We start from the raw sequence: 12277 nt of genomic DNA, 5'->3' as shown, positions 1-12277 counted from the left end.
AGTTGTAGCAGTGGCGACTGGAGATGGACCTCTCCAGATTACCTCAATGTGTGATGGGGAGCATACAGAAGGCGCAGCTCTCTACGTTAACCTGGACCTAAACCGTTCAGGGCTTTAAAGGTGAGAACAAGCACTTTGTATTTTTCCTGGAAACATTTTGGCAGCCAGTGCATCTGTTCAGAGGTTACCCCAGAGAACAATCTGGCTGCCGCATTTTGAACTAACTGAAGTTTCTGAACTACATACAAAGGCAGCCCCATATAGAGGGCCCCACATATTATTTGAAACAATAATATATAGCTATGAGGAGGAATTCCAGAATGATAATTGATGGTCATGTCTTCTAGCAAAAGCATATTTACAGGTGTAACCCATTATCTGTGGGAATTCCATTCCCACATATTTCTGCAGGTAACGAAACCACAGATAATGAAGCATTAGGGCAATGGGGGGTTAGGAACCTGCATGGGAAAAACTGTGAAAAATGGTGAAAATAAATGTACTATGCTCTGTCAGTCTCCATCTGTCTAGCAGTGCCCCCCCAAACTGTCAATTTGGTCAATTTTCCGTGAAAACTCACTTGGAAAAATTCCCCCCCCAGAAGAATCACAAAATGGAACCTTTAAACCAAATGGAGGCCAGAAATTACTTTGGAAGACACTTCCTGTATCTTCATATGCCGAGGCTGGGTACCTATTTTCAGACTGCAAATAGTGGTACCACATATAGTGAGATCCACCTGTTGTTCAGAAAACCCTCTTTGAGTTACTGGATACTGTAAAATCCCAAGGATGCTATTTCATATGTGGTGGACAGGATATAGCCACAGAAAATATGGGGATCTTTTAGGGGGGAGGGGGACAGAACACAAATTACTAACCAGTTTACTGACCCTTTTTCCTGAATTACTTGCTTAATGAAGATTTTAAATATCTTTCTCTCACGCAAACATGAAATCACATCACTAATCTTAACAGCTTAATACCACAAAGAAAATGCAAACATAAGCTATGCCCAATGAGGAATAAAGCAACTTCCAATATTATTAAGCAAAAGAATATATTCATAAATTAAATATAATACAGAAATGGTAAAAACTAAATAAAAACAGCAGGCCCTAGCCAACTGTTCAAACTCCTGATGAATTTATGTACTCAGTTTTTACCATGCATTTTTATACCAATGATATTTTAGGGGATGGGACAAGAAACTTTAGTTTGCTATCAGCGTCTCTTTGCTTGACAAGTGGTTTACCAGCAGAACTAGCTGCTGATCTCATTGTGCTTCCAGAACTTTAGTGAACTCCTGAGCATTTATCTTTATTTGAACAAGAGCAATATGATTCACCATACTAACCCTCAAGAAAGTGAGGTTATATATATGATTCACGTAGGTGATCTCTAGATTGCCGTGTACAACCTCACAGCCTTCATACATCCTCTTCAGGCTATTGTAGTGTTCATCCACGCTTGCAAGCTGTGTCAGCTTGTTGCTGGTTCCTTGACAAACTGCAGAAAAGGGAGGGGGAAAGTAATAATACATGATACACTGCACACAAAGCATCAAAAGTAGCCATGTATAGAGCATGTGGCTATTAGCCAACAACTTTATAAGCAACTGAGAACCTAACAAAATGCCAATGCAAAAATATCTCATTAGAAGTGCTCCTCTCAATAAAGGAGCATTAACTGCATAAAGATGAATATGTTAATCCCCTTCCATCCTCAATTTCTCTTATTGGGGAAAAAATGGGCAAACTACTGCTTATGACTAATAGTAGGGATGTGGTGGAGTTGCAAGTTGAACCACCAACCTGAAGAAGGTGCATGGCTAATTGTATTGGAGAAGTAAACACAAGAGTGAGATACCATATGTCAACCAATAACCTCCCTCAGTTATGACACAGTCACAACTGTACTATTTCTAGGGATGTGCAGAATTGGTTTGCTATTGAACTGGACCACCACAAACTGGGCCAGTTCAAGGGATTTGATCACCAACTGCTTCATTGAACCAACCACCCCAGCCAATTGGTTCGGCCAGACTGGCTCGCATACCTGCAATTTGGTCTGAATTCGGACCGAACCACCCCAACTGGTCCAGGCACACCACTGACTATTTCCTCTCTCTTCCTTGATACAGCATGTATTGATATAAATGACTTCAGTTCATAAAAATAAATGATTTCTGAGCAAGCTTACTCAGTTTGCACTCCTTCCAAGGTGACCAAATGAAAACTGTGGGATACAGAATGAAACATCTCCTTTTCCTAACCTCTGGTAACTCAGATCTCCTAGGGATTGTACAACAACAATGAATATAAAATTCAGGATAAGATATAATCTTATATTATATGTATGGGAATTCCATTGACATGGTTTTGGCTTGGAACCCAAATGAACTTCAAAAGGCCTAAATTTGCATTTTTATGGGGAAAGAGAAATTGCTCCACACAGAGAACAATTAAGGCTATACAGGCTTATGCTGACTAATAGAAAAAATTAGTACGTGTCTTACATTCTATTGTTACTACTTTGGCAAAGCCAGGGTGACAAAATCGGAAAAATAAAATGAAAGGAGAATGCATGCAGCTATTTTTAACTTATTAAAAAAGAATAAAACAAAGTTATTCAGGTGAAATGTAATTGGTATATAACCTGCCTAACTCTCCAAAGCATGTATTCTATAAAGAAGAAAATTACTAGTTTTTCCACATGCGTCTAGGCTATTTCTATATAGCTAAAATTAAACCAGTGTTCCTTGCCATGCCAACAATAGGGAAAGCTGAACAGCACATAATCAGTGTCAGGTGCTCAGGTCCAAGTGCTGGCAAGGTCTAATCTCCCACGACTTGCAAGGCAGCAAGTACCTGGAACATTGGTAGAAAGTCACACAATGCAGTTGGACAAGTTACTAGCTTGCCTCTGCAACAGGGCTGCCCAGACTAATAAAATGCAACAGATATTAGAGCTTTATAAAAAGCAGTAGAAGACTATTGGCTCCCTGGAATCATCTGATTTTGAAGGGCAGCAGGATTCTAGCATGTAGTGGCCAACATTCTGGACAGTGTAACTTTGGTATTACTGCTGGGGCTGCCACACACATAAAATGCAGCCCCAGGGCTGTTGTAGAAGCAGGCTGCTGCAAAACTTTTAGAACACTGTGTGGGCTCTTGCTTCATGCTACTTTCATTATTTCCAAACTATGCAGGTAACAGAAATGTGCACACTAATATTTGCTACTTACAACTACATTGTGTTAAGCAAACCGTCTTGCAGACACTTCTGCTTTATGGCAGGCTCACTCTGTCCTTACTTTTTATTTTAATATTCTCTTATATGAATAGTTAACAGACAATTAGATGGCAAAACAAATAAGACTTCGAATTAAGGCTATCTCAACCTGGCTTAAGCTCCACAAAGGCAGGAAACTGGAACCTAAGGAGGATGCCTTAACAGACATGCCACATGATCAGTAATGATGTTGCACAATGTCACAAATTGTGCTTGCTTCCAACTTGCTTTCTATACACCCACACTTTTTCTTGGTCTTTGAGGCCCAAATCAAGATGGGGAGTGCTGACTCTATTTTCTAGGCTATGCTAGTCTGTGGTAACTCATACTGAAAAAGGGACAATGGAACCAGAACCTCAACTGAATAAGGAAGAACCTAAAATTTTGCTCTGTACCATGCAAGACTCATGCTAGCAAAGCCAAACTCAGGCAATCTACCGGAATAGGGTGACAATATGATTTAGCCAGGAAGTCCCTGAAGATAAGGCAGCTAATGAATTTTGGGATTACACATATTTGAATATATGTAAGAAGTGAACTGGAAGGTCCACTTTATCTGTGACTTGTTAATATGGTACATGGCATCCAGTACTTTTTCTGGAGTGATAAAAAAGCGGTCCAAGAGGCTGGAAGGAGGCAGTGAATTGGAAAATTAAGCATCAGCAAGTCCTGACAAAATTTGGGTGATGAGATAACTGATGGGATCCAGGTGGCCATAATCAAAACAAAATATTAGGTTTTAATATCTATGAAAAAGGGGAACCCTAATTGGGGTTAACCTAAGTATCCTCTGCTGGGATCATTGGCTAGTACAGGGGTGTAGGCCTCCTTGGCACTTCAGCCGTTGTGGCTGGCAATGACAGGAGTTGAGTTCTTCAACTTGAGTTCAGCTGGAGTGCCAGAGTTGCCAACCCCTGGGGCTAGTCCTCTGAATGTACTTCCCGATGCCTGCTCTATAGTTATACATATTGTATACTCTGAAGATGCACATACTATAAAAGTAGCCACTCATGAAAATTTAACCTTAAGAATTTTAGGAAAGCTTGAAATAACTGCAGCCATGGGGGAAAATGTCCATTCACACAGAGATACTCATATGCCACATTGAACTAACTAGGGAGAGCTGTCTGAAAAAAACAAAATGCTTTTGATGTTTCTTTTTGTGATTACATGATTTTCACACACAAGGCCACAAAGATACGGTTTGACGTGGGCTCACAGCAGTGGGCCTTGAGGATTCCTGTTAAAAGAAATAAGCAGCCGAATTCCTTGCTGGATAGTTGTACTGAAGGCAGTATCAAAAGACAGAACAAAATAAAAGTTCCATGAGATAGCAAAAACCCACATAGGAGGTGTATATGACAGACCATTTTCTAGCCTTAAGGAAGTCTCCAAAGAGTTCAGGAGAATTACTTCAGAGTATTCTATTTATGTCAATTACATGAAATAAATCTTTAACTTTGTTTAACCTTCTCAGGAGATAAAATAGGAACTGCTTTGATGGGTTAGAACAAAAGGTCAATTTAGCCCAATGTCCAGTTTCTAACAGGAGCCAGCTAGATTACACTGAACACTCCCAAACAGGACGATGGTCTTACCAGATGTTTATCCCCAGGAATGGGTATTCAGAGGTAACCCTCCCACTGCACATGGAGGTTCTGATTTAACTAGCATGATTTATAAGTGGTGATAGACCTTTATGAATTTGTCTTTTTAAAAAAAGAAAGAATAGGCTTTAAAAGGCTGGGAGAGAGACAGCCATACATATCTCAGCCACAGCCTGGGGCAATCACTGAGAAGGCCCTGTCCTGCATGTTCGACAATTGAGCTTCAGTAGGTGTCGGCAAGTGGAGCAGAGCCCTCCCAACCAATCTAGTCAGGTGGGTAGATTCAGCTGACATGTTTTTGTGTGGCACAGAGCACTTCCAGAGGCAGAGGAGACTGGCAAAATGTGCACCCCACAGCATGCCTGATGTTGCGCAGCTAGGAAAGCTTGCTGCAGCACAGATGCATCTTTCTGGTACACACAGACTGCATTAGTCAAGATGTCAGCCACTGGGTGGGTGATTTTTTTGTTTTGTTTACAATTAGCTTTGGTTTTGAACTGTGTTCCATGGTGTGTGAGTGTGTGTGAGAGAGTGAGAGAGAGAATGAGAGAGAGAGAGAGAAGAATGCAGGAAACTTTTTCTGAGTTGTTAAATGTAATGCTTTGTTACTTATGCTAACAGTAGAATCACAGTGAGCTCTTTTGGACAGAAAGTGGAGGACTTCTTTATATCTTACATTTGTGTTTAAGCCTAACCAATGAGAACTACTGCTGCACAAACTAGAGTTCCAATGCTCAGCATATCCTTACAGACAAGATTTCTACAAGATGGTTACATTTGAAATACCACAGTTATAGGAGCAAACTTGCAATGAAATAAATGCAGTGAGTACAGGATTGCAGACTATGATCTCTGATAAAGGTAACAATGTGAAAGCTACTTAATCGACACAGAAAGATCCAGATTTGTTGCAAATTGGCTCTATTAAAACAACTCCAATATGTACAGCAACACAGATTGCATCCAGATGCAACAATGAATCAATGAATGTAATATGGCATGATGGCAAGCTGTTCCCCCCCCCCCCCCCCGCCCACAAGCAAAGGAAAATTTAAGCCTCCATTTGCAGTTTGTATGTAACAAAACCAGTTTCCCATTTCATCCAAGTATGGGGAAACTCTGGTTTGTGTCAAACCCAATCAAGATCTGGTTTGCACTAGGATTTGTACAAACCACAGTTGCCTGTAGGTGGTGGAATATGCCAGTGGGTATATCATCTGAGCCAGCCCAACAACTCCTACAAGACCAAGAATCCAAACCCTTGGACTGTACTTCCAACTATTATTTCATGATATCAGAACAAGGATACATGCTCACTACTGCCCTTGTGGCTACCTGAGAAGAAGGCTGCTGCCTAAGGATCTCAAAAGGGACAGTGCATGCCATTCCACATTCATTACTCCATTATTGTATATGGGGTTTCTGTTTCCAGGAATGGGATGGGATGAGTTTCTGCAATACTGCTGAATGTTATTATCCCTGTGGCATGTATAATAGAGCTTTCTATTTTGAGCCAGAATAATATAATAAACTGCTAACCAATGTAATACTTGTTTCTGATTATAAACCCAAACTACACATTGAAAGCCCTTGTTCCAACTTGGTTTTGATTTCAAAACACACTCCAAGTCTAATAATACCCAAATAGAAACATATCTAATTCACCAAACTTGGTTCTTAACTTAGAGACTTAATTTATCTTATCTTGGGAGATTCTAGAAATCTGGTCTTGGTATTTTTTATCAGCTGTAACTTAGGAATTAAGAAGAAACAGAACAGGAAAACCAAACACATGGTGAAAATTCAGAAGATGAAAGGCAAATGTAAAGCAAAAAAAAATGCTATTACAAAAATACAAAGCAGAAAGTACTTAGATATCAATATACTGCTTGGGAAATGCAGTGCTGTGGTGCCTAATATCTCACATAGGGGAAAACATCTGCCATCCATTATCTTATCCTGGATCAGCATGCTGCCTGGATATGTGTGCTGGGGACCTGACTGGACCAAGTGGGAGAGTTAAAGCTCTAGCAGCTCAGTCCTCAAGGCTTCCTAATCTTGCAGCAAGCATGACTTGTGGGTCAACGTTGCTATGATCTTTCATGAGCCTTCCCCACTATCCAAATGCCTTGTCAAGCAATCCCAAAATCTTGAGTGTTTGTACTTGATGAGGGGCCTTTGAGACAGGTTAGGGATTCTGCTAATGTAACACCCACCTTGTTGCTCATCAACCTTAGCTGAGGGAGGTAGTCTTAGACACTGCATTGGGTTCACCTAGCTTTACTGTCTTGGGAGATTTGAACATCCATTCTAAGGCCCCCTGGCTAGAGCAGCTAAGGACTTCAGGTCAGCATAATATCCATGAGTTTGCCTCAATTACTATCAGGCTGAATTCAAGTGGCAAGTCACATTCTTGATCTGGTTTTTATATGAAGCCAAGTAGCTGATGTGCAGGTGGGGGAGTTTGTTATAATTCCATTGTCATGGACACAAAACCTGTAGGATTTCACTTTTCTGCACACTCAAACATTTGCAAGGGTGTGGGGCCCATGAAAATGATGAGAGCCAAGAATATGGATTTGCTTGGTTACTGGTATAAGGAAACTGTTTGGGCAGCTGACACAACTGCTTCTGAGTGCCCTCTCTGTTTTGGTGGAGTATGGTCAGCTCCTTTGCTCCAGAGAAGAGGTAAGAGTGATGAAGCAACTTGGGCAACGGATGGAGTAATGCTGGAGAAAGAATAATGACTAATTGAACTGAACAGTGACTAGAGCCCATTTTAGGAACTATTCTGTGGTAGTGTAGGTGTAATGCTCTGACCCCATGAGTGTGAAAAGGAGCCTTTGACAGGCCATTGTCACCAGTATGCACATAACATTGTAGATCAAGATATCCACATCAGTTCTGACATGGTCTCCAAGTTAATGGCAGTACCAAGTGACTTGCTTCAAGCACCATCTGGTCCTATTGCATTAAATACATTCCAGTCTGTATTGCCTGAGGAAGTGGGTAAGATCCTCAGTTCATGTGCTCTTTGTCCTTTCCTTTTGGTGCTGATAAAAGCTGCCAAAAGGAGGCCAGCCTACTGGCTGGCTGCAGATTAACAATGCTTCACTGAGGGAGCATTGGGTGAAATGCTCACCCATGGGTGAAAATGTCACCCATTCTAAAAGAGGGGATTATGAAGCCCCTACTGAAGAGGCCTTCTCTCAGTCCCTCCAACCTAGGCTGGGTTCTAATCTCCCACTTTTGGGCAAGATAATAGAGCACATGTTGGCATCCCAGTGACACAAGGTCTTAGATGGTACAGATGATCTTGCTCCTTTTAAATCTGGCTTCCATCCTAGCTTTTGGAATGGAAATGGCTTTGGTCACCATGGTGAATGACCTGCACTGGAATCTCAATGTGCCTGGGCTTGCTCTTTGCTCTCTCACTTGTACCTCTCTGAAGGTGGGGGCAGGGGCCCATTTTAACTTTCTGTCCTAGAGCCCACTCCAATTTTCCAACACCCCTGTATGCATGTAACGAAATATATGAGACCACCACTACTTTTTTTCAAGGGAGTATCTGAGTCTACCATACAAAATGCCATATTAGCAATTCCAGAGAAAACTGTTGAAAAAAACCTGTCTATAGAAATCTGTCAGCTGCTATTTTTTCTTCTTTGCTGGAAGACATTTTGAATAAAACATGCAAAACATATTTTACTTGTACAGCAGTTTTCATGTGGCTACATGAAAGCTTAATTGTGAAAATAATCTGATGCAATGTTACACCTGCCTATTTTATTCTGTTAGCATTGACTAAACAAAAAAAGATTATGAAGAGAAAAGTTTGCAAATAAACTGCACATAGCAATCTTGAGGACAAAACTGAATTTATTTTGTAACCCATTGTTTTATATTCAAATTTTATATTTTAAAATTAGCATTATACTTTACATTATTTTGTAAACATTTAATAGAAAGATAACCTAGTCATTTTAAAAGAAATGGCTAAGATGTTAACAAAAAAACAAACATACTTGGAATTGGAAGAGGGTACCGCTAGACATTTTACATTATAAAATAAAGATTTCCTCTGTTTTACAATTAATGCAACCCATTTAATCTGTGGGTGTAAAATTACTCTATTTATACTATAGATTATTTCATATTATCGCCCCTCACCCGCCCAATGCAAGTTATACCAAATATCTGTTGTCAAAAGATGTTTGACAATATTAATTTTGTATTGAATGTCTTATTGTATTGTATAGTTCTCTAGATTAGAATTCTCTCATATTTTTAATGTTAAATATTTGTAATGTGTTTTTGGGTTGAGAATGTAAGACATGTAATGACTAACTTAAATCCCACTAATTTCAGTAAGTTAGTAATGACTAACTTATTTTGGATTCTGCCCAGACTTGCATACAGTGGGCAGAATCCAAAATGTTAGTCATTACTAAGTCCCACTGAAATTAGTGGGATTTAAGTTAGTCATGATGACTAAAAACTTTTCTCATTGATTTTAATGGTGCTTAGTCATGACTAACTGGTCTGGATGCTGTCCACTGGATGTCCACTTTTGTTCACTTTTCATAGATTTCATAGACATGTCTTGTTCTAGCTGACTTTCTAAGGCCACAGTGCTCAGCTCTTTGCACATAGCAATAGTCTGTGTGCATGTAAAGATCTCTGGATGTTCTCTGAGTAACAGATGTTAAGCACTGAGTTGGGGTGGCCTAAAAGGGGTACCTCAACTTAAACATAAAAGAAAACCTGGTTGATGCATTATTTGTAAATCGATCTCATGCTAACTGTAACGTCTTAATAAAATTAAAAAAAAAAAAACCCGAATGGAAACTGATTGATTATTTGAACTTTTAATATAGTGCTAGGATGTGTTTCACATCACAAAGCCAACCCCCCCCCCAATAAAGTCTTGCAGTCAGGCCGTTGTTACTTGTTAAAAATAGTACTGAAAACTTATGCACTGGATATTTATGCTGAATATATTTCTATAGTAACCCTGCACTGGATATTTATGCTGAATATAATTCTACAGTAACCCCACTTAAGCAGTCCAGGGACCATTTCATTGTAGGCAGCTGAGGCTTTATTCCATTAAGAGTTCCCCTAATAAGTAATACAGCTGTGCACTTGGCAATGTGGAAATACAATAAACAATATAATGCACAAAGCAGTACATTGTTTGAAGTATCTTATGTAAAAATATTAATATATGGCTTTATTGTCCCAAAGATTTTAAACTGCCTTGGTTAAAGCATTGAATGATGCCAATTAATTTTTTTGCAGTGTGTAAAATGGATTTTTGTACCTTCAGCAATGGACTGCAGAATTTTGATGACTTACTAACATTAAAGGTATAATACCCATAATAATGATAGGTGTTTATCTGGATCCAGATATCTACTAAGATGAGATTTCAGGAGTAGATCTCAAATGTAACCAGAACCGATGCCATCCATAACCTTTAGTGTCCACAGTATTATAACTCATCTGGAATAAATAGGACTTTACATGCACATGAAGTAGGACTGAAATGAGTTTTAGTCAGTTAGAAGTATCCAGTGCAAAAGGAGTGTTGATATCATGGCATGATGACAGAAAATTATATGGATATGACAAATATTTATATACTGCTTTTCAACCAAAGTTCCCAAAGTGGTTTACAGGTGAAACTTGGAAAATTAGAATATCGTGCAAAAGTCCATTAATTTCAGTAATGCAAATTAAAAGGTGAAACTGATATATGAGACAGACGCACTACATGCAAAGCGAGATAAGTCAAGCCTTAATTTGTTATAATTGTGATGATCATGGCGTACAGCTCATGAAAACCCCAAATCCACAAACCCAGAAAATTAGAATATTACATGGAACCAAGAAGACAAGGATTGAAGAATAGAACAATATCGGACCTGAAAAGTATACAGTGTACTGTGCTTGACTGGCCAGCAAACTTGCCTGACCTGACCCCATAGAGAATCTATGGGGCATTGCCAAGAGAAGGATGAGAGACATGAGACCAAACAATGCAGAATTGCTGAAGGCCGCTAATGAAGCATCCTGGTCTTCCATAATACTTCATCAGTGCCACAGGCTGATAGCATCCATGCCACACCGCATTGAGGCAGTAATTGCTGCAAAAGGGGCCCAAACCAAGTACTGAATACATATGCATGCTTATACTTTTCAGAGGTCTGATATTGTTCTATTCTACAATCCTTGTCTTCTTGGTTCCATGTAATATTCTAATTTTCTGAGATTGTGGATTTGGGGTTTTCATGAGCTGTACGCCATGATCATCACAATTCTAACAAATTAAGGCTTGACTTATCTCGCTTTGCATGTAATGCGTCTGTCTCATATATCAGTTTCACGTTTTAATTTGCATTACTGAAATTAATGGACTTTTGCACGATATTCTAATTTTCCGAGTTTCACCTGTACATAGATTGATAGATATAGATCAAATTATTCATGTACATCTTCTGAGTCAAGTAAAAAGTTCAAGTTGATTCTGACACAATATCTGATTTGTCTATACTAAACAATGAAGAAAAGCCTACATTCGTCATTCAGCATCTTACAGATAACACTGTTACTGTGATATTTATTTATTTATTTGATTTATATACCACTCCTCCAAGAATGGCTCAGGGCAGTTTACAATTATTATTTTGTAACAAATAATTTTATTGAAAGTTCACAATATTAGATGCTTTCCACACAAACCTCCAGGGGAAAAATGGGGCAGCGAGAGCGAGATAGAACCTCACACTTTAGCTCTCGCTGTCTTTAGGACTCACAAGATGGTGAGAGCTAAAATGTGGGGTTCCACAAGGCTCCACACTGACATGTAGCATATGCTTTTTAACATCTACATGAAACTGCTGGGAGAGATCGTCAGGAAGTTTGGTCTGGGATGCTATCAATATGCTGATGACACCCAGATCTATTTCTCCATACCAACTTCATCAGGAAATGGCACATCCCCCAAAGTGCCTGCCTGGAGGTGATATTGTGCTGGATGAGGGATAACAGTCTGAAATTGAATCCACACAAGATGGAGGTACTGTCTGTAGGAGGTCGGGATATGAGAGATGGTTTAGATCTGCCTGTTCTGGATGGGTTTACACTCCCCCTAAAAGATCAGGTTCATTGTCAGAGTGCTTCTGGAACCCAAACTCTCCCTGGTTTCTCAGGTTGTGGCCAAGAATGCTTTTTATCAGCTTTGGCTGATACACCAGGTAAGTCCATTTCTGGACTCAAATGACCTTAAAACTGTGGTAAATACGCTGGTAACCTCTAGGCTTGACTACTGTAATGCACTCTACGTGGGGCTGCCTTTGTATGTAGTTCAGAAAC

General features: G+C 39.6%; 1 protein-coding gene across 4 annotated transcripts in view; it reads right to left on the bottom strand.

The window, feature by feature from the left end:
- EGFR (epidermal growth factor receptor) overlaps window positions 1-12277 on the bottom strand; it is a 257934-nt gene that overhangs the window by 87142 nt on the left and 158515 nt on the right. For all 4 annotated transcript variants that reach the window (XM_053260618.1, XM_053260619.1, XM_053260620.1 and 1 more), the window contains exon 2: window positions 1357-1508. In XM_053260618.1, the coding sequence (XP_053116593.1) occupies window positions 1357-1508 (152 nt within the window). The remainder of the gene's footprint in view (window positions 1-1356; window positions 1509-12277) is intronic.

This window comes from Hemicordylus capensis, chromosome 6 (genome assembly GCF_027244095.1).
Source record: "Hemicordylus capensis ecotype Gifberg chromosome 6, rHemCap1.1.pri, whole genome shotgun sequence".
NCBI lineage: Eukaryota > Metazoa > Chordata > Lepidosauria > Squamata > Cordylidae > Hemicordylus > Hemicordylus capensis.
Note: the sequence above shows the minus strand (reverse complement) of the source record. Positions and strands in the feature narration are given on the sequence as shown.